Genomic DNA, 22,509 nt, shown 5'->3' with positions numbered 1-22,509 from the left:
GCACCAGTGTAAACAGGGAATAACCTTAGTATGCAGTGTCGACTCATCCCACCCCTCTTTCTGGCTCAGGTTCCAGGCTCAGGTACTGACCCTCACCTAAAGTCATCCCCTGCTGTCCCATCCCCCATGCAGACAGTCCCAGTAAAACTAAACACCATTTCCAGGTCAATCCACCCCTCTCCCTACTGCGTCACAGGGCTATAGATAACAAAATGAAATTCACCAAAGACAAATGTGAGGTGCTACATTTAGAGAAGAAAAAGCAAATGCACAGCTACAGAATGGAGGATAACCAGCTGAGAAGGATCTGGAGGCTGTGGTGGATCACAACCTCAGCATGAGTCAGCAAAGCGATGCTGTTGCAAAAAAAGCAAATGCAATTGTAGGTTGCATTAACAGAGATATAGCAGGCAAGTCATGGGAGGCGATAGTACCACTCTACTCAGTGCTGGTTAGACCTCAGCTGGAGTACGGTGTCCAGTTTTGATCGCCAATGTCGAGAAAGGATGTGGAGAAACTGGAAGGGATCCAGAGGTGAGTGACAAAGGTGATCAGAGGGATGGAACACAGCCATAAGAAAAAAAGGCTGAAGGAACTGGCTATGTTTTGTTAGGAAAAGAGGAGATTAAGGGGGGACTAGATAATGGTCTTCAGATACTTGGAAGGCTGCCATAAAAAAAGATAGAGAAAAGTTGTTCTCTCTTGCCACAGAGGGCAGGACAAGAGGTGATGAGATCAAACTACAGCACAGCAGATGTAGATTAAGGCTCAGGAAAAACTTCCTAACTGTAAGAAGAGTAGGACAATGGGACAGATGCCTAGGGAGCTTGTGGAAACTCCTTTGCTGAAGGTTTTCAGAAGGAGGCTGGACCCATCTGTCCAGGGTGGGTTAGAAACAAGAAGTCCTGCATTGTTGCAGGGGGCTGGACGAGCTGACTTTGCGATCCCCTCTCACTCTGTGATTCTATGAGTGCTGCTGAATAGCACCAGGAGAGCGTTTCAGCGTGTTCCGGCTCGACTGTAGCACTGGCTAGAGTCACATTCTCTCTCTCTTTGGCCCAATGACTATACCCCGTGGGAGATGGAGAGACCTGCTCAGGCCATGATGGGCACGCACAGCACTCCTTCCCTTGCTGCAGGGGCTGGTACTTACGGCCAAGGGGGCGACGCCAGCCTGTCTCTGAGAGAGGTGATGCCGTCGTGGCGCCGGCTCCTGCAGCCTGCTGACCAGCTCTCTAAAGATCTTTCCTGCAGTCTTGGGCTGGGATGTCAGCATCTTCCACATCTCTGCAGCAACACTGCAAAGGGAGAGACCCTGAGGCACCTGATCAGAGCCCTGCCAGCCTCCTGTACCCCCCGGCACCGACACGCCTGCTGGGTCTCCCCCCACTGGCCAGCCCTTTGTTGCCCTCCTGCTCCAGCAAGGGCCCCATTGGCTGGTGCAGGCTACATGGGGCCGGGTCTGAGTGTCAGCCACAGGAGAGGCCAAGGGATGCCGTACAGGGTTTTGCAGAATGGCCTGTCTCCAGGGCAAGCCAGCCTGCAAAACCCTCCAGGAGAAGCAGCAGCTCTGCAGGGAGCAGGAGATCTCTGGAGGGTTCTGCATTCCCCTGTCCCTGGCAGCGGGACCAGTCCGGGGGACCCAGAGTGCAAGTGGCGACAGCCGCAGCCCTGTACCTGTCACATGGTAGTGAGCAGTCCAGCAGGGTTCTGACCACCTCCTTGCTGTACTGGCAGCCCAGCCGGAGAAGGGCCCTGAGCAGCTCCTGCCGTGCAAGTGGCTCGCTGATGGCGTCCAGGTTGTAGTGAATGCTCCTCACAGCCTCTGACACCTGGAAGGGAAATGGGGAGGTGGGGGTCTTGGCTTCCTCACACTGCTATTGATCTGGGGTGCCAGGAACCTGCCGCACCTGAGATCCATCTGCCCTCCCAGATCCTCTTCACCAGCCCCAGGCCTAGAGCACAGCACCAGTTCCCAGCCTATCGATTCATAGACTGCAAGACCACAAGCGGCCACGGTGATCACCTAGATCAGGGGTAGGCAACCTATGGCATGTGTGCCGCAGGCGGCACGCGAGCTGATTTTCAGTGGCACTCACACTGCCTGGGGCCTGGCCACTGGTCCGGGGAGATCTGCATTTTAATTTCATTTTAAATGAAGTTTCTTAAACATTTAAAAAAGCTTATTTACTTTACATACAACAATAGTTTAGTTTTATATTATAGACATATAGAAAGAGATTTTCTAAAAACATTAATATGTATAACTGGCACGCGAAACCTTAAATTAGAGTGAATAAATGAAGACTTGGCACACCACTTCTGAAGGGTTGCTGACCCCTGACTTAGACTGACCCCCTGCATTTCACAGGCCAGAGACCTGCCCCCCAATAATGCCTAGCACCCAGAGACAGAGTGTCCCACGGATGGGCTCCCCCAGCAGGTTGTTCTCTCTGCAGCTCTTACCCTCACCAAGCCTGGGCCGGGAACCTCCAGGATCATTTGCAGCATGTTCCTGGCCGTCACTGAGTCATGCACACTGGAGTCTCTCATGCCGTCGATAGCAGTGAGGAGGAAGTCCATGCACTCGGACGGGTCGAAGTACTTCCCAAACATCTGAAACAAACCTGTCAGTGAAACCCCTTTTGCTGCCCAGCGTGGATCCGGTCAGTGGCCAAGCAGCCAGGACTGACCCGGCCAGGAGTGCAGGCAAACCCCACTCTGCCGAGACAGGCCTGGGTTACTGCACCTGGGCAGCACAGTACCCAGCCAGCAATCAGAAGCTGTTGTGCATGGCAGAGGTCAGAGCGGCAGTGCACGGGGGCACAATACTGCGCAGCACGGATACACTCTCTAGTGCTCAGCAGGGGCTGGCGCTCGTGCGCAGATGCAGTGATGCCTCTTATTGCATTAATCTCTGGGGAAGCTTCCACCACACCTGACAAGGAGCTGGGATCAGGTTTGGATCAGCCCCAGTGCATCTTGGGATGTGTCATGTAGGGAGGTATACTGGGCTGCATTAGTAGAAGCATTGCCTGCAGATGGAGGGAAGTGATTATTCCCCTCTGTTCGGCACTGGTGAGGTCACATCTGGAGTATTGCGTCCAGTTTTGAGCCCTCCACAAGAGAAAGGATGTGGACGAATCAGAGAAAGTCCAGCAGAGGGCAATGAAAATGATTAGGGGGCTGAGGCACATGACTTGATAGCAGCCTTCACTAACTGCAGGGGGGTTCCAAAGAGGATGGAGCTCAGCTATTCTCACTGGTGGCAGATGAGAGAACAAGGACCAATGGTCTCAAGTTGCAGTGGGAGAGGTCTAGGTTGGTGTCATGGTATAAATCCCCACTCTGAACCTTAGCGTCCAAAAGATGGGGTACCAGCATGAATTCCTCTAAGCTCAATTACCAGCTTAGAACCTGTAGCGCTGCCACCAACCAGGAATTCCAATGCCTTTTACACTCTGGCTTACCCTCCCTGGGTTACCCTGGAAGATCACTGTGATTCAAACTTCTTGAATCTTAAACAGCGAGGGAAATGCACCTTCCCCCTTCCTTCTCTCTTCCACTCCCAGACTCTTCCTGAGAGAGACAGTAATCCTAACACAGAGAGAAATTAGCCTTTCTCTCCTCCTTCTCTCCTTTATCCCCACCAATTCCCTGGTGAATCCAGACCCCGTCCCCTGGGGTCTCGCACCAGAATAAAAAAAACAATCAGGTTCTTAAACAAGAAACTTTTAATTAAAGAGAGAAAAACAGTAAAAATTATCTTTGTAAATTTAAGATGGAATATTTTACAGGGTCTTTCAGCTATAGACATTGGGAATACCTTCCCAGCCTAAGTATACAAGCACAAATTAAAATCCTTCCAGCCAAATACACTTTTGAACTCCTCCCAGCCAAATACACTTTTGAACTCCTCCCAGCCAAATACACATTTGCAAATAAAGAAAACAAACATAAGCCTAACTCGCCTTATCTACCTAGCACTTACTATTCTGAACTTTAAGAGCCTGTATCGGAGAGATTGGAGAGAAAGCTGGTTGCATGTCTAGTCCCTCTGAGCCCCCAGAGTGAACAACAACCAAAAACTAACAGCACACACAAAAACTTCCCTCCCTCAAGATTTGAAAGTATCCTGTCCCCTGATTGGTCCTCCGGCCAGGTGACAGCCAGGCTCACTGAACTTGTTAACCCTTTACAGTCAAAAGAGATATAAAGTACTTCTGTTCTATTAACTCCTACTATCTGTTTATGACAGTTGGATATTAGGAAACACTATTTCACTAGGAGGGTGGTGAAGCACTGGAATGGGTTACCTAGGGAGGTGATGGAATCTCCATTCTTAGTGGTTTTTAAGGTCAGGCTTGACAAAGCCCTGGCTGGGATGATTTAGTTGGGTTGGTCCTGCTTTGAGTAAGGGGCTGGACTAGATAATTTCCTGAGGTCTATTATTCTATGAGGTGGAGTGGGCCATAGGCAGGGCTCTGTCCCAGCTGGATGGGGTCAGTCACATGCCTGGGTCTGTCCCTTCCCCCTGACTCTTAGGGTGTTAACTTCTGACTGCTGATAACTCTGGGCCCAACAATCCCAGGAAGCACTGACTGTACTTACCGATGTAATATTGCTGGTGTTGGAGAACCAGGTGACCCAGAATTCTCTCTCAGCTTGCCTGTCCTTCAGGAGCTGCCGATACTCTGCACTGTGCTTCACCACCACTTCGGCTGACCCAGGGAGGGGAAACAGACAGGAGGCAATATAAATCAGACGTTCGGTTAGCAAACGGGAGTTTTGCAAGGAAGTTTAGAGAGTGTGTGTGAGAGACAAGTACATCTAACAAACATACTATAAACTCAGGCCAATAACCTGCTTCCCCATCCCCCCTCAAACTAAACAAACTAACCCCATTGGAAGAGTAAAAATAAACCATGCAGAAGTGCAGCAGCAGCGTGAGGCTCTCCAGTTGATTGCACTGAATGCAGCATGTACGATTACCAGCCCTGTGGGCAGGTAGCATATGTGGGCATTTGGCCCAAGGAGTTACTGGCCCTCGGAGACCAGGAGACCAGAGGGGCAGAACTGGTGGACCCAAAGGAGACAGTGAGGTACATAGAGGAGACTTTTAGGGATGCAGTAGAGTGGTTCCACTCCCAGTCTGACAGCCTCTGTGCTGCTGAGGAGGGTGAAAGTTTTGGGGAAGGAGAACATCGAGCTAGAGCAGAGGGAGATGATCCCATAGTTGGGACCCACCTTCCAGATGAAGTCATGATGTCCTCTCACACTGAGGCTACCCCTCCTGAGGCGGGAACCCCACTTACAAAGAGAAGCCAGGTAATAGCAATGGGGGATTCAATCAATAGACATATAAGCAGTTGGGTTTGTGATGACTGGGAGAACCGCATGGTAAATTGCTGCCTGGTGCAAAGGTTGCAGCTCTCACGAGACATCCAGACAGACTTATGTGCAGTGCTGCAGTACGTAACCTGGGGTTTAAATCAGCCCTGTGTATGAGATAGCTAATGTGACAGTGAATTTTAAAAAAGTCTCCAGATTCGATCCCTGGTAAGCCTGACTTCAGTACCAGGCAAATTGTTGCAACTATAGGAAAGAACAGAATCAGACACATCAGTGAACACAATTTGTTGGGGCAGAGTCAACATGCCTTTTATAAAGGGAAATCGTGCCTCACCAATCTACTAGAATTCTTTGAAGGGGTCAACAAGAATGTGGAGAAGGGTGATCCAGTGGATATAGTGTACTTGGACTTTCAGAAAGCCTTTGACAGGGCCCCTCATCAAAGGCTCTTAACCAAAGGAAGCTGTCATGGGATAAGAGGAAAGGTTTTCTCATGAGTCAGTGGTTAAAAGATAGGAAGCAAAGGACAGGAATAAACGGCCAGTTTTCACAGTGGAGAGAGATAAATAGTGGGGTCCCCCAACGATCTGGGTTGAGACATAGTCATAAATGATCCAGAAAAAGGGGTAACCAGTGAGGTGGCAAAATTGGCAGATGATACAAAATGACTCAGGACAGTTAAATCCAAAGCAGCCTGTGAAGAGCTACAAAGGGATCTAAAAAAAATGAGGGACTGGGCAAGAAAATGGCAGATGAAATTCAATATTGATAAATGCAAAGTAATGCACATTGGGAATCATAATCCCAACTATACATATAAAATTCTGGGGTTTAAATCACCACTCAAGAAAGAGATTTTGGAGTTGTCGTAAATAGTTCTCTGAAAACATCCAGTCAATGTGCAGCGGCAGTTACAAAAGCAAACAGAATATTGGGAACCATTAGGAAAAGGATAAATAATAAAAAGAAAAATATCATAATGGTTCTATACAGTGGTGAGCTAGAGCCAGTTCCCACAGGTTCCCAAGAACTGGTTGCTAAAATTAGACCTCTGTGGAGAACCGGTTTTTAGAGGGCCAGGAGGTGGGCAAAGAACTCCAGTCTGTGGGCCCGACCATCCTGTTACTCCCAGGATTCCCAGCTGGGGAGGCTGAGGCTCGCCTGGCCCCTCCCCCGCTTCCCCCCAGCTGCAGCTCGGGAGTCGTCCTGCTGCCGCTTTTTGAGTAGCCCGGCAAGGGGGCTGCCGCAAGCTCCTGGACTGGCCAGAGGGGAGAGAAGGGGAGGGGGCAAGTGGGGCAATTGGCCCAGGCCCTGAAGGGGCCCCCGGCCCCACGAGGATGTCTCCCCCGGGCTCTCTCCCACTTCCCCAACCCCACAGAGCTGCAGCATGGCCAGCAGCTGGGCAGCTCAGCTGAGCTCTGGGCTGCCAGCAAGGTAAGGGGGAGGAGGGCTACGAGCTCCGGGGCCGCGGGGGGGGGGCAAGTGGGGCAATTTGCCCCCGGCCCTGCAGGGGCACCCAGACCCTCCTCCGCTCCCCCCGCTTAAATCAGAACTTTTTTTTAGGGAACCGATTGTTAAGATTTTGGCAGCTCATCACTGGTTCTATATAAATCTATGATGCGCCAAAACCTTGAATACTGCATGCAGTTCTGGTCGCCCCATCTCAAAACAGATATACCAGAATTGTGAAAGGTGCAGAGAAGGGCAACAAAAATGATTAGGAGGATGGAACATCTTCCATATGAGGAGAGAGAAAAAAGACTAGGGGGCATGTCTACACTTCAAACACTGTATCACCGTAGCTGCACTGGCACTGTAGCGTTTAAGTGAAGATGCTCCTATGCAAACAAGCTCTTAATTCACCTCCCCGAGAGGCACTAGCTAGGTGAGTGGGAGAGGTGCTCCTTGCCAAAAGGGGTGTGGATTTTTCACACCCCTGAGCAATAGAGTTATAACAATATAAGTCTGTAGTATAGACCTGGGACTATTTAGTTTAGACAAGAGATGACTAAGGGGGGATATGATAGAGGTCTATAAAATCATGACTGGTATGAAGAAAGTGACCAGGGAAGTGTTATTTACTCCTGCACATAATAGGAGAACTAGGGGTCACTTTTTGAAATGAATAGGCAGCAAGTTAAAAACAAAAGAAGGTATCTCTGCACACAATGCACAAGCAACCTGTGGAAATTGTTAACGTGGGATGTTGTGAAGGCTAAAAGTATAATTGGGTTCAAGATAATCAGGGCATGCAAGCCCATACTCTGCACGTCCCTAAACCTCTGACTGCCTCTGACTACCAGAAGCTGGGACTGGATGTCAGGGGATGGATCACTCAGAATTTCCCTGTTCAGTTCATTCCCTCTGAAGCATGAGGCACTGGCCACTATCTGAAGACACAATACTGGGCTAGATGAACCATTGGCCATTGGTCTGACTCAGTATGCCCATTCTTATGTGAATTATGAAGAGTAGAATATGGATAGGGGAAGCTAAAGATATCAGAGGAAACTCCATGGCTTGCAAGACTAAGGATAATAAGGAGGGTTTTTTTAAAAACGTGTATTAGGAACAAAAGAAATTGTAGCAGTGGTGTAGGCTCGTTAAAAGATGGAGACTGTTTAAAAGGTTGCAGAAAAGGTGGAAGTGTTCAATAAATATGTTTTTCGTTTTGGAAACCCCATGTCAGTGTATTTAGGAAGACAAGGGTCTCCAGTGCTCTTACATTTTAGCTGCAGCATGAAGGAGTAGAGGTGGTGAAGTCCCTCCACAGCCGACTGGCAGATCTCCTGCTCCTGCTCTGCACAGCACAGAGTGAGACACCCCACCAGCTGGCCCAGACCTCTGAACTTCTCCATTCCCTGATAGAGAAAGGGAGCAAAGGGAGTCACTCGCCCCTGCAGACCTAGCACAGCGTGTCCCCCTGGCATTGCCCTAGCAATGGGTTAGGATGGGGGAGGCAGAGGCCATTGCAGAGAGACTGGGGACAATGAGAGCAGGAGGAGCTGTGGCGCCCATCACCAGGGGCTGAGGAAAGCTCAGCAGGGACAGAGAAATCTAGGCAACAAAGTCAGCAAACGTTACCCTCGAGTGGAGACCCAGGTAACGAATGAACTAACGTCCAGTCTCCATCTCAAGGGCAAGTTCCTAATTCCAGCCCCTTCTTCCATCCCCCTCCCCTCTTTGACCTCAGGCCCAGGAGCTTGGGGTCACCTTGGACTCCTCTGCTCTGCATCCTGCCTCTCTCACTCCATCCTGGAGCTCCCCAGAGCCCTCCCTTTCTGCACCGTCCCCAGCCTGCCTGCTCTCTCCTGCCAGCTCTCTCCTGCAGCCTTGTCCTCTTGTCTCCCCCTCCTGCAGCCCCTGCACTGGCTCCCTGCTCTTCCCCACCTGGCACCAAGCCCCTTGCCCTCCTCTCCCGGGGTCTGCACAGCCTCCCCACTTCCACTCCCCAGTTCTCTGGCGTTTGGCCCCGCTCATCTCTTTCACTGTGTCCCCTCCCACCTCCCTCCTTCTGTTTTGCTGCCCCAGCCTCTGGGGGCACATCATCCAAGCGCCCCCCTTCAGCTGCTGGAGAGGAGGCCCTTCCACAGGGGGGATGGAGCAGCTGGAGCAGCTCAATGGCCCTGAGCATGCAGAGCAAGGGGCATTCATCTGGCAGCCTGGCAGGACCTGATGCCAAAGTATCCCACAGGCATCTGATAAAGGGGGTGAACAGACATCTGGATTCAGAGGCTCTCTCAGGGCAATCCTGTGTAAATTCACTGACTCTTCGGATTAGACTTTGGTGCTAGGGGAACAGCGGGTAGAGTCCTTGGAGACAGAATGATGGGACTCGACCCAAAGCCCACTGGAGTCAGACGAGAGACCCATTGACATCAGGGCTCATTAGATTTGACTCCTACTGAGGATCTTGCTGAGTCACTATTCTAGGCCTGCGTTTTCCATGCCAGGGCATGCTGCACCGCGAGGCTGCTCAGTGTAGTTAGGAGGCGGCCAGGGTCACAGGCTGCTCACCTGGAATTTGGACTGAGACCCCATGAATTGCATCAGCCAGGTGATCCTTCCCACTGCCCTCAGCCGCCCATGCACCTCCTTGGATGTGGTCCAGGGGAGCAGGACCTGAGAGAAACAAATTGGGACAAATTGCTAAGGAGAAGTACCAAAAAATAGCCCAAGCACATAGGGAAAAAATCAGCAAGGCTAAGGCAAAAATGACTTCTAACTGGCAAGGGACCTAAAAGACAATCAGAAGCAGCTCTATAAATGCATTAGGAGCAAGAGAAAGACAAAGGAAAGTGTGGGGCCACAACTCAGCAGGGAAGGAGAGTAAATAATGGATGACACAGACAAAGCCAAGATGTTTAATGCCTTTTTTGCTTCAGTTTTCACTAAAAAGGTTAATGGCGACTAGATGCTTAACACAATATTAAGAGCAAGGGGGAAGGAATACAGGCTAGTCTGGGGAGAGAACAGGTAAAAGACAATTTAGGTCAGTAAGATGTATTCAAGTTGGCAGAGCCTCATGCTATTCACTCTAGATGGAGCTAGGCAAAGCAATCGCTGAACCTTTAGGAGGGCTGAGGTCCCAAAGGACTGGAGAAGGGCAGACACAGAACCTATCTTCAGAAAGGAGAACAAGGAGGCCCCAAGGAATTATAGACCTGTCAGCCTAACTTTGGTACCCAGAAAGATACTGAACAAATTATTAAACAGTTTGTAAGAACCTAGAGGAGATAATGGGGTGATAAGGAATAGCACCATGGATTAGTCCAGAACAAACCATGCCAAACAAATCTAATTTCCTTCTTTGACAGGGTTACTTGCCTAGTGGATGGAGGCAGGCACTATATGATGATGCATATGAAGTTTCATAAGGCTTTTGACACAGCTCCACAAGACATTCTCATGAGCAAATTAAGCCACTATGATCCAGATGAGATTACTGTAAGGTGGGCGCCCAACTGATGGACAGACCGTACTCAAAGAGGAGGTATCACTGACTCGCTGGCAAACTGGGAAGGTGTCTCAAGTGGGGTCCCCCAGGGGTGTGCCTGGTCCAGTACTAATCAATATTTTCATTAAGAACTTGGTTAACAGAGAGGAGAGGATGATTGTAAAGTTTGCGGATGACCCCAAGCTGGGAGGTGTTGCAAGCACTTTGGAGGACAGATTAGAATTCAAAATCAGTTTGCTAAATTGGAGAGTTGGTCTGAAGTCAACAAGATGAAATTCAGTCAAAACAAATGTGACATAACGCACTTAGGAAGGAAAAATGCATAAAACCAAAGTGGGAGATAACCGGCTAGGTGGCAGTACTGCAAAACAGGATCTGGGGGTTATCATGGATCTCACACTGAATATGAATCAACAGTGTGATGCTGTTGTGAAAAAGAGAAATGTCATTCTGAATTGTGTTAGCTCAGAGCACTGTGTCCAGTTCCGGCCACCATGCTTTAAGAAAGATGTGAACAAACTGGGGCCAGTCCAGAGGAGAGAGGCAAAAATGATCAGCAGTTTAGAAAACCTGACCTGTGAAGAAAGGTTGAACAAATTGGGCATGTTTCATCTTGAGAAGATGGAGGGGGCACCTGTAACAGTCTTCAAATACGTTAAGGGCTGTTATACAGAGGATGGTGACGAATTGGTCTCCATGTCCCCTGGAGGTAGGACAAGAAGTAATGAGCTTAATCTGCAGCAAGGGAGATTTAGGTTAAATATTAGGAAAAAGTCTAAACACTGGAACAGGTGACTTAGGGAAGTGGTGGACTCCCCATCATGTAGATTTTAAAAAACAGGCTGGACAGACACTCAACAGGGATGGTCTAGGAATGCTTGGCCCTGCCTCAGTGCAGGGGGTGGAGGACATGACCTCTTGAGATCCCTTCCAGCACTGCACTTCTGTGATTCCCTCTTCTCAGGTTCTGGGATCGAGGAGACCGAATCTCTGTCAAGGACATTTCCCTCTTTTGGGAGTACAAACCACAAACAGAATCCACTTCCTGTGGCCCCAGAACTAGAATATTGGGGGAATCTAGCTCCGGGCTCTGGCCAAGCTGGTGGGGCCCATGGTGAACACAAATGAATTCCAGGTTCACATGGAGGCTCAGTGGAGAACACAGCAGATCCTGCCCGCGCTCCTCCACCCCTACCCCATGCAGACATTTTTCAGATATAGTGGGGGCACTTGGCCCTCCAGCCCAAGAACCTTTGTAGAGAACATACTCTGAGGAGCCGAAGGCACGGGGGTGTCCCATGCTTGGGATTAAAGGGAGCCTTGGTCCCTGAGCCCCACCCCAGCTACAGGACTAGTCCCCTTCCTGCCCCCATGCCTCCAGACCTCCAAAATGTTTTGCAGCACCAGAAGGTTGGGCTCCTGATCCTCGCACACCAAGGCCTTCAGCATCTCATCCATGGTTTTCAGAGTCTGCGTGCAGAGCAGAGGAGAAACCAGAGCAAGTGGAGTTACCCAGCCAGGTGATGAACCAATGCCCTGGCGTGTGACACCCCCCCAGGTCACAGCAGCCCCTGGTATTCCAGCTCACCCACTCACTGGTACCTGCAGGGGACCTACTACAAACTCCACCTAGCAACAGGGCCCCACCTGTCTTTGCTCTCCCCAGAAAGGCCACTGCACACAGTCTAAGCCACTGAAAGAGTCAGAAAGGACTCCACATTTGGAGGGCAGATTTCCAGCCAAGCTTCGGTTCCCCTGGCCTATGTGTACTGAAGCAGCCCATCTCAGGCCTGTGCTCCCAGCCACGCACGGGGAATGAATGTGATTGTGAAGGGAGAGTCTGTTCCCCACTAATAGTCGGTGCATGTGAAGGATAAATGCCTACTACTGCTACCCTAGGAGGGTTACTCCTTTATCTGGGCTTGTGCTTTGGGGCCTGTGCTTTGGTGCTGCAGGTCCTGAGCTGAAGTCTTGCCGAGGAGCTGTGATCATTACACTCTTATGCCAGTGCCAGGTAACCCAGGGGACAGTACACGAGCGAGTGGCAAGATTCCCACTCGGTTTGGGACGGCTCAGCATGGCCGGTTTTGGGCTTACTTCGGTGTAGAGAGAAGCCTCCACCTCCTCCATGGTCTCTGCTGGAGGCAGGGAGAAGATGCTGGAGAAGCAGGTGGCGAACAGGCTGGGTTGTTTCAGGACCCATAGCGGTGGCTTCACTTTGCTAAGAGAAGAGACACATGAGGTTTGGGGGGCTGAGGCGGGACTGATGCGCTAATGTTGGCCTTAGGCTCCCAGGACATGGAAACACCTGCGGGAGCTCCAGCTGGGAGGTGGCAGATGAGAACAGGTCAGGGGGTGGTGGAGGGAGTTGGTGCTCCCTTCTCTCAGAGCAGCAGGCAGGGATGTAGTGTAGCCTGCAGCTGTCTGCTGTGACCCCACCAGCACTTACCAGCTGGGGCAGAGATCGCTGTGCTTCGTTGAGAAACAACATCCCGCAAATGGCATGGACGGGAGACTAGAGCCTGCTGGCTCCAAAGCATCTCTGAACCCAGCGGCCACAGTGCAGAGGAGCCTGCTAGTCCTGCTCTGCTGGGGGCAAGAGACCCTCCCACCACAGCCATCTGCATTGCGGCTGCACAGTCCGGGCCAGCAGAGAGATGTTGCATCAGCCCCCATCATGGCAGAACTGAAGCAGGAATCTAAGCACGTGCAGTGAGGTGCCAGGTGACTACTTGAGCTGCCCCTGCAGGACAGAGCCGCGCCCGTCGTGGCGGGTGGCACCCAGTGAGGAACAGCTACACCCACTGCTGACACAAAGCCTTCCCCCTCTCACCCCTGCAGAGACAGAATCATGGCCAATGCCATCACTTGCCCTGCCTCCCCTTCCCATTCCTCGGGAACTTATTGAGCCAACAGCGAGAGCCCAGCTCCAGCCCGCAGCATCCATCACCTTCCAGACGCCTGATGGGCAGGCTTCTGGGAAGTTCAGAGCAGGGTGCTAGCGGCACTGAGAGAGAGCCCCCCATGGCACAGGCAGTGCCAAGTGCCAGGGCTCAGCCTGCCCAGCCTCTCAGCCACAGGGAATCACTGAGCTGCCGGTGTGACGCAGCTGGCACAGCTGGTAGTGACTCCAGTTGCTCTGCTCCAGCAGCACCTAACTGCCCCTCTCCCCCCAGAGGAGCCCGGTCCTGCCTCCCACGCTCCCTCCCCCATATCTTCATAAGGCCACGTGGAGAGGTCGCCAGGCACCGAAGGATCCTCCACCACCTACCCACTGGTGCCAGTCCACATGCACCAGCACCATCATTTCGTGCCACATTTCCTGGGGGAATCAGAAGATGGGGGAGGAGCAGAGAGGGGAATGCCCTGGAAAACTGGCCACGCCAAGGGGCTGGCGTGTCTGGCTGCATGTAGCACTGGCTGGGGCTGGGCCGGGCAGGCTGGGTACCTCAGCTTCATGATGGCGAGCATCGCTTGCTGACGCATCACGCCGGTCAGGGAGTCGACGGACTCGTGATCAATCAGCTCCTGAGGAGACAACGTGGGGAAATGCCAGCCGGGCTCCAAGCTCCTGCAAAGCTCCGACAGGGGAGCAAAGCGCAGGGCCTGCAACAGGTGGGCTCAGCAACCAGGTCATCCTACTGCAGGTTTGATGGTGTGCAGGACTCCAGCCGGAGAGCGCAGTGCAGGGCCTGTGCTCAGTGTCCCAGTGTCATGCGCCAGTGCTCTGCAAAGGCTCCATCAGCATTAGCACCCAAGGACTCCACCTGAGATCAGGCTCCCTTGTGCCCGGCGCTTCACACACACAGTGAGAGCCAGTCCCTGCCGCAGAGAGCTCACAAGCTAACTAGACGAGACAAGGCATGGGAGGCAAATTGAAGCACAGAGGGGGAAGTGACTTGCCCAAGGTCTTACTGCATAACTGAGAGTAGAACCCCAATGTGTTGAGCCCCAGCCGACTGGACCACCCACCAGCCCACGCTGTCCCACATTCAGGGAAGGGAGGTAAGGTGTGGAAAGCTTTCTGCAGCGCTGGAGAGCAAAGACTTTCCAAATCTACGGAGTAGATTTGTTGCTAGTTCCCTAGTGGGCACTGACTGCGGGGTGTTGGGGCTCTGAGCAGGGAGACTGGCATAGACAGAGAGATCCGATGACTTGGGAAGCTGGCTGCAAGGGAACAATCTACGTTTCAATACAGTTATATGTTTAGGAACAAAAATGCAGGCCACACTCACAGCATGGGGGGCTCTAACCTGGAAAGCGGTGACTCTGGAAAAGACTTGGCAGTCATGGTAATCAGCTGCCCATGAGCGCCCAGTGCGAAGTTGGGGCCAAAAGGGCTAATGCCATCCCGGGATATTCAAACAGGGCAATCTCCAGTTGTTAGAGAGGTTATTTTCCCTCTGTATTTGGCACTGGTGCGACCGCTGCTGGGTTCCTGTGTCCAGGTCCAGTGCCCACAATTGAAGGAGAATGTTGATAAATTGGAGGGGGCTCAGAGAACAGCCCCAGGAGGGATTGCAGGACTGGGAAACATGCTTGATAGTGAGAGACTCAAGGAGCTCAATCAGTTCAGCTTAACGAAGAGAAAGTTACAGGGTGACTTGATGACAGTCTGTAAGTACCTACAGGGGAAGCAAATACTTGAGAATGGGCTCTTCAGTCTGACAGACAAACGTCTAACCTGATCCAATGATTGGCAGCTGAAGTTAGACAAATCTGCAAAAATCTCCAGGCCAGTGACTAAACCCGCCAGGTAACACAGCCCCAGTGTGTGTTTTACTCACCTGTATCTTCCCCACTAGCAGGGCTCTGTTCTTAAAAGCAGGCAGGCTGCTGAGGGCACTGATGGAATCCAAGAACTTCAGTTTCTTGGCCTCGTCCTACGCTCCGCAGAGATTAGACACAAACGAGAAGGTTAGCATGGAAAGGAGCTGCCAGTGGGAGAGATGTCAGAAAGCTTCCCCCCAGTGCTGCTCAGGCTTTGATATGCCAAATGGCAGAAGGCCATTCATCTGGCAACAGGAGTGACTATCTGGGGCAGCTCTGTATGAAACCGGACCAGAGAGGGAGCAGATCTCACGGGGTAGGTGTCCAAAGAGGAACTGCAACATGGCAGCTTAGCAGCCAGACGATGTTAGTGGGGGCTTGACAGAGCGGGAGGAACATCTGGGTGGGACACCCTGACACCCCAATATTCACCACTGTCATGTCATTAGGATATGTTTTGTACAAAGTACATATTGTAAGGTATTGTAAAAGTCTTTATCTACTAGACATTACTGTCTCATTGGATTGTATGTGCTATCTCTGTATGTGAAGTTATGAAGTTCAGCTATGTATGTGTTCCTGAAACACATTGTGAGGTTCAAAACAGCCTTTCACGTACAACAGTAAAAATGCAAAACAATAGCTTATTGAGGAAATGCACACAAACAGCATAGAAACCTCTTTGAGATAACGCTTTACAGCGGGAACTGTTGGACTCAGGTTGCAGCAAAAGAGTTTTCCAGCAGGTGGGAAGAGGAGATAAAAGGGGAACAATGACATCGGGAGGACCTCACGCTCCCTGCAATGAGACACCTGGAAACATCTGAGGGACAAAGATTGAACTATGAGAAGTGATGGTCCCAGGCTAGAGAGAGATTCCTAACCTGTGCAAGAAAACCTGGGAAATCCAAGCTGCACAGCAAAGAATCTTAAGAATCTGCCAGCCTGAGAATTTGCTAGTGTAGATCCTATCTATCTAGTGTGGAAAGCTTAGTTTGCATCTTGTGTTTATTTACTAAGGTAATCTGCTTTGTTCTGTTTGCTCTCTCTTAGAACCACTTAAAATCTACCTCCTGTATTTAATCATCTTATTTCTTGTTTCTACCATAACCCAGTTTGTGCAATTAGTAACTGGGGGGAGGGGCAAAGAGTTGTGCGTGCCTTTCTCAACATCAAGGGAGGAGGCAAATTTCATAAAATCTTTGGGTCTGTACTCCAGAGGAGGTGGGCACCAGAGTACTGTGACAAGCCCCTTCAGCTGAGTCTTCCCAGAGCTGATCTCTGTGTCTGTATCTTTCTGCAGCTGGACGTGGCCCTGCCTGAATCTGGAAGAGGCTTGTGAGCCGAGCCCAGGGCCACCCAGAGGATTCAGGGGGGCTGGGGCAAAGCAATTTCAGAGGCCCCTTCCATTAAAAAAAAAGTTGCAATACTATAGTATCATGTATTTGGAAATGTAAAAAATAACCAGTGAAATACATTCAAAAATTAATTTTTAATAATTTGAAAATACACCTCTACCTCAATATAATGCTGTCCTGTGTCTTACCGCATTATAGGTGAAACCGTGTTACATTGAACTTGCTTTGATCCACTGGTGTGCCCCCCGGGGCACTGCTTTACTGCGTTACATCCGAATTCGTGTTATATGGGGTAGTGTTATATCGGGGTAGAGGCATACTCGAAATACATGATATTAAAACATGAAATGCTTTAATGTGTGTCTCATAACTATAAAGGGAAGGGAGCTGCCCTCCTGTATACAATACTATAAAATCCCTCCTGGCCAGAGACACCAAAATCCTTTTACCTGGAAAGGGTTAAGAAGCTCAGGTAACCTGGCTGACACCTGACCCAAAGTACCAATAAGGGGACAAGATACTTTCAAATCTTGGGGGTGGGGAGGAGGCTTTTGTTTGTGTGCTCTGTTTTGGGGTTGTTCGCTCTTGGGACTAAGAGGAACTGGACATCAATCCAGGCTCTCCAAATCTTTCTGAACCAGTCTCTCATATTTCAAACTTGTAAGTAACAGCCAGGCAAGGCGTGTTAGGTTTAACTTTGTTTTCTCAACTTGTAAATGTTCCGTTTTGCTAAGAGGATTTACCTCTGTTTGCTATAACTTTGAACCTCAGGCTAGAGGGTGTTCCTCTGGGCTCTCTGAATCTGGTTACCCTGTAAAGTTATTTTCCATCCTGATTTTACAGAGATGATTTTTACCTTTCATTCTTTAATTAAAAGCCGCCTTTTTAAGAACTTGATTGATTTTTTCCTTGTTTTAAGATCCAAGGGGATTGGATCTGGACTCACCAGGAATTGGTGGGGGAAAGGAGGGGGGTGTCATAAGTAGATAGGTAAGGGTTAATTTTCTTTTACCTGTAAAGGGTGAACAAAGGGGGAACCAAACACCTGACCAGAGGACCAATCAGAGACCTGGATTTTTTTTAAAGTCTGGGAGGGAACTGGAAACTCGGGGTCTTTTTGTTTTCCTCGGCTGTGAGTAAACAAGCTTTTCTTCTAACTCCATCTTCTTTCAAATATTCTACTATTAAGTGTGAGTACAAAGGAACCAAAGTAATTGGCTGTGATGTGCTTTGATTTGTATTTACATGGGTGTTGATTTGCTGGACTGGTTTAATTGGGCTATCTTTTAAATCAGACTGTTTATTCCTATTTTCTTATAAGCCATATTCCTGTATTGAGTTTCTTAATGCAGTATTATTGTTCTGTATTTTCTTTCTTTTTATATAAAGTTTCTTTTTAAAACTTGTGGGAGTTTCTTTTCCTAGTGAGGCAGAGGGGAGAGGAATTTCTGTGCCAGGCTAGGGGGGGAGGGAAAAGCCCAAGCTCTGTGTCTTACTTTCCTATTGTCCCAGGGCGGGAAAAGGCTACGGGACAAAGGGAGGGGTGAATCTCTTGTGTGAGCTGACTAGGTTTGAATGCATAGCCTCGGGGAAGCTAGATTGCCTCTCCGGTTGTATTCAAGGAGTGAAGTATAGCATCGCACCGGCTAACCCAGGAGAGGGGGGGAAGCTGGGGGATGAGATAGAGGAGACCCAGGGGCTCTGGGTCTTGGAGGGGTCCCCCAAGGAAAGGTTTGGGGAACCCGAGGGGACCGAAACCCTGGAAAACTTCGGCTGGTAACAGCGAGATAAGATCCAAGCTGGGTATAAGCTTGGGAAGGTTCATAGTAAGCACCCAGATTTTGTATGCTAAAGTCCAGATTTGGGACAGACGTTTACCACAGGGGGATGGTTAAATTCTCCTTGTGTTAAGATCCAAGGGGTTGGATCAGTGTTCATCAGGGACTTGGTGAAGAAGTCTCTCAAGACTATCCAGGAAAGGGAGTTAGTATTTAGGAGTGGTGGCAGCAAAACCTGATCTAAGCTGGTAGTTAAGCTTAGAGGTGTTCATGCAGGTCCCCACATCTGTACCCTAAAGTTCAGAGTGGGGAACGAACCTTGACAGTATGTATACAATTTGGAATTACATAATGGGCTGTCGCTGGGTGATGGTGATGGTTGGTGCCAATGGGCTGTCGCTGCCTGGGGGTGGCACTGCTGTTGCTCAGGGCTGGGTGGGGAGCTGGGCTCAGGGCTGAGGGGCGTGTCAGGAGGGTGTCCAGCTCAGAGGGGCTTACCTTCTGTTTACTCCCTCCTCTCCCCTCTCCCGGAGCCTCAGAGCGTGCCGCGTCCAGGAGCTTTCCTGGCCCCTGGACAGCACTGCATCAGCCTGGCTCCTTCGGAACCTGAGCTCACAGCCCCGGCCCCTTACCATGTGGCTCTGAGCAGGAGGTGCTCAGGCCCCGCCCCCTTACCATGTGGCTCTCAGCAGGAGATGCTCAGGCCCCGCCCCCTTACCATGCGGCTCTGAGTGGGAGGAGCTCAGCCCTACCCCCCTAACCATGCGGCTGGAGCAGGAGGCGCTCAGGCCTCGCTCCCTTACCACGCGGCTCCAAGTGGGAGGAGCTCAGGTCCCGCCCGAGCCACGCTGCTTGAGCTCTGTCCAGGGCCACTCCTGGATGCGGCGTGCTGAGGCGCCGGGGGATGGGAGAAGGCGGAGGCCGGGGGGGAGCCTCTGACATTCTTGTGGGGGCCTCTGCGCGGCCCGGGGCCTGGGGCAAATTGCCCCACTTGACCCCCCCTCTGGGTGGCCCTGCCCAAGCCCAGCAAGACAAGGTAAAGGAGGCCCAGGCTGGCAGAACAGGTGGGCTCAATGGTGTCCCGGTACTTCAGGTGGCACCTCAAAGGGGCTGGAAATTGAAAGTAGACAAATTCAAACTGGAAATGTACATTTTTAACAGAGAAAGTAATAGACCATTTGTCATGATATCTTTCCCCAATCTGAACCTTAGAGTCCAAAAAATTGGGGTACCAGCATGAATTTTTCTAAGCTTCATTCCCAGCTTAGATCTGGGATAAGCTGCCACCACCCAAAAATATATAGTGTTTTGGGACACTCCGGTCCCCCCAAAAACCTTCCCTGGGGACCCCAAAACCCAAATTCCTTGAGGTTCACAACAAAGGGGAATAAACCATTTCCCTTCCCCCTCCTTTCCTCCTCCCAGATCTTTCCCACCTGGGTACACCAGGAGATTATCGTGCTTCAAACTCCTTGAAACACAACACAGAGAAATCAGGTTTCTCCTCCCCCTTCTCCCCCCCCCCCCAGGCTTTTCCTCCCTGGGCATCTGGAGAGATAGACAGTGATTCAACTCCTTGAATCTTAAAAACAGAGGGATTTCCACCTCACCCCTCCCCATTCCCCCCCCCGCCCCCAGGCTTTTCCTCCCTGGGTTATTCTGGCGAGATAGACAGATTCAAGCTCCGTGAATCCAAAGCACAGAGGAAATTTACCTTTCCCTTCCCCCCACCAATTCCCTGGTGAGTATAGACTCAGTTCCTTTGCCTTAACAAGGGGAAAAAATTAATCAGGGCTTTTACAAGGAAAACTTTTAATAAAAGAAAGAAAAAGTAAGAAATCTCTGTAATTTCAAGATGTAATATTACAGGCTCTTTCAGCTTATAGAAACTGGAGAAAAAACCTCCTCCAACAGAATTACAATTTAAAATACTTCCAGCAAACTACACATGTGCAAATAAAGAAACAATCAAAAAGACTATACCGCCTTTCTACCTTTGTACTTACAAAATTGGAATAGAAGATTAGAGAGCCTGTAGGTACGTGTGGTCACTCTCAGAACCCAGAGAGAACAACCGACAGAACAAAGAACACACACCCAAACTTCCCTTCACCCAGATTTGAAAATATTTTGTCTCCTGATTGGTCCTCTGGTCAGGTGTTGCAGGTCATTGTTTGTTAACCCTTTACAGGTGAAAGAGACCTTAACCCTTAGCTATCTGTTTATGACACCATTGGAACAGCTGAGCAAGGGGCATGGTGGGTGACCTTTTGTATCTCAAGGCAGGACATTTTTAAGATGCTTTAGTTTAAGCAGGAATTATCTGGGGGCAGGTCTCTGGCCTGTGTTATACAGGAGGTCACAGTGGTCTGGCTTTAGAATCCATGCATCTTCGTGGAGAAGGGTGGATGGTGCATGTGGACAGGGCACTAGCTGACAGTCAGAGGAGGGCTCTTAGTACCTGTTCATTGCTTGTGAGAAAGTCATTGATGTAATCCAGGGCTTCTTTCTCCTCCGAGTCTGGCCTCATAAAGCAGGAGGCATTACAAGAGGATGGTGAATCTGATCAAAGACAGAGCGGTGGTAATACCTGAGTTTGCCAAGCTGCAGGCTGGGTGACAGAGATCTTAGAGAAAACCCTTGCCCCCTGACTCCCGCCCCAGCAGGGGAGCAGCCCCAATGCACAGCAGGGTCTGGCACAGCGATCCCTGGTTTTCCCACCTCTTTGCTGCCCAGCCCAGCAAAGATCCACTCAGAGCCCTGGTTCCCAGCGGCCACCCCACATCCCCACCCAGCATGCAGGCTCAGCTTGGGGATTTGGGGAGCGCCACATCTGGAAGGAGGGATGATGTCAGGCCATGAATGGTGTCCCCATTCTCCAGGCCATTGCTGGAGGGGGCAGAGGGACTGGCAGTGAATTGGTCTGGTCCCCGCGTAGGAGAGGGAATGGTTGCCCAGTCTGTGTGGGATATGGGGACCCATGGGCTGCCTGTTCTGCTTGTTCTGACTGCCTCTCCTGCCACCAACAGCCAGCCAGAGCCATCGGGTGTAACCTGGGCAGGCACTGGGCTCCCATCGTCAACACTCCCCCCCAAATGCCCTGTGCTGGGACATGTGACAAAGGAGCCAGTAGATGGGGCTGCAACACCAGGGGGCATCTTATGCTCTGGCCGGCGCCCTGCAATCGTAGGCTTGAACAACCCATCGTGCACCGAGCATCCCCTTTGAGAGGTGGAATATATCCTGCAGCGTGACAGATCAGGGTGGGCGATTCAGTCAGCCTCCACCTGATGCTTCTGCCGCCTTTTCTAATGCCCCAATCAGCTCTAGAGGCTGCAGCTGCTGCCAGCAGGAGGTGCCATTCCCCCCTGCCTGGGCTTTCCTGTCTCTCCATCTCGTGGCAGCCCAGAGCAGTCCAAGGTCTATGGAGTCGTCTCCCCCCAGTGACACCTTGCTCTTGCCACCTCAACTCCCAGAGGGGCCAAGCCCCACCGCAAGCCCCGGCCATTTCTGCAGCCCCCTCCGCCCACCCAGGAGGCGCCCACTCACCGGCACGGAAGGGCTGAGGCACACACAGCTCCTGCTGCTGCTGTGGGCTTTTCCGCCGACTCTTCCTTTGGGAAGGTTTCGTCTCCTCCCAGGCATGGATGGGCTTTGAGGGGCCCTTGGGGACTTCCTCAACCATCCTGCAAGAAGCCAGGACAAGGCATTGCTTGGGAGTGACGAGAGGCAACTGCCCGTTCAGCATCAGGGCCAGCCCAGTTATTTCTGTTCCACCAGCTCCTACAGATGCCAGCTGAGATCAGGGACCTGTTGCACCAGGTGCTGCAGACAATCCCTGGGCCACAGGGCTCAGACTCTAACTAGCCAAGGCAGCCAGCAGGGAAACAAGTGAAGGGATGTGCTCAAAGTCACCCAGCCAGTCAGCAGTACAGGCAGGATTAGAACCCAGGTCTCCCAGATGCACAGGCCAGCACCCCATCCCGCAGGCCAAACGGCCTCCCCGGGTCACTCCCACCTCTCCTTCTGCTAGTTCACAAGCTGCACAGCAGACAGGCTGGATCCAGCCACTCAGGATTCTTCCTGCCCAGGGAAATTACCCTGATCCCTTCCCCCAGAATATTGGGGCCATGGCAGTTCCCAGGTGGGTGAGGCCAGTGGGGTGGGGGAGCTGGGGCAGGCTTGTGAGCAGCAGGAGTTGCTCACCCCCCACCCCCCCCTGAAGGGGCAGGAGCAGAAGGTGGGAGAGGGGCAGGGAGGCTGGTACCTTCTCTTCCAACCTGCCCAACCTCGA

The 22,509-nt window shown here is 51.1% G+C and overlaps 1 protein-coding gene across 1 annotated transcript in view; it reads right to left on the bottom strand.

Annotated features, from left to right (window-relative positions):
- LOC142046680 (maestro heat-like repeat-containing protein family member 7) overlaps positions 1–21,900 on the bottom strand; it is a 138,969-nt gene extending 117,069 nt beyond the window's left edge. The window contains 12 exon segments of the mRNA XM_075064649.1: positions 1,154–1,298; positions 1,678–1,832; positions 2,467–2,616; positions 4,612–4,721; positions 8,078–8,213; positions 9,370–9,474; positions 11,693–11,779; positions 12,407–12,530; positions 13,758–13,915; positions 15,097–15,192; positions 20,677–20,735; positions 21,765–21,900. Coding sequence (XP_074920750.1) covers positions 1,154–1,298; positions 1,678–1,832; positions 2,467–2,616; positions 4,612–4,721; positions 8,078–8,213; positions 9,370–9,474; positions 11,693–11,779; positions 12,407–12,530; positions 13,758–13,915; positions 15,097–15,192; positions 20,677–20,735; positions 21,765–21,900 — 1,461 coding nt within the window.
- Between the last annotated feature and the right edge of the window lie 609 nt (positions 21,901–22,509).

Source organism: Chelonoidis abingdonii, chromosome 4 (assembly GCF_003597395.2).
Source record: "Chelonoidis abingdonii isolate Lonesome George chromosome 4, CheloAbing_2.0, whole genome shotgun sequence".
In the NCBI taxonomy this organism is placed as follows: Eukaryota; Metazoa; Chordata; order Testudines; family Testudinidae; genus Chelonoidis; species Chelonoidis abingdonii.
Note: the sequence above shows the minus strand (reverse complement) of the source record. Positions and strands in the feature narration are given on the sequence as shown.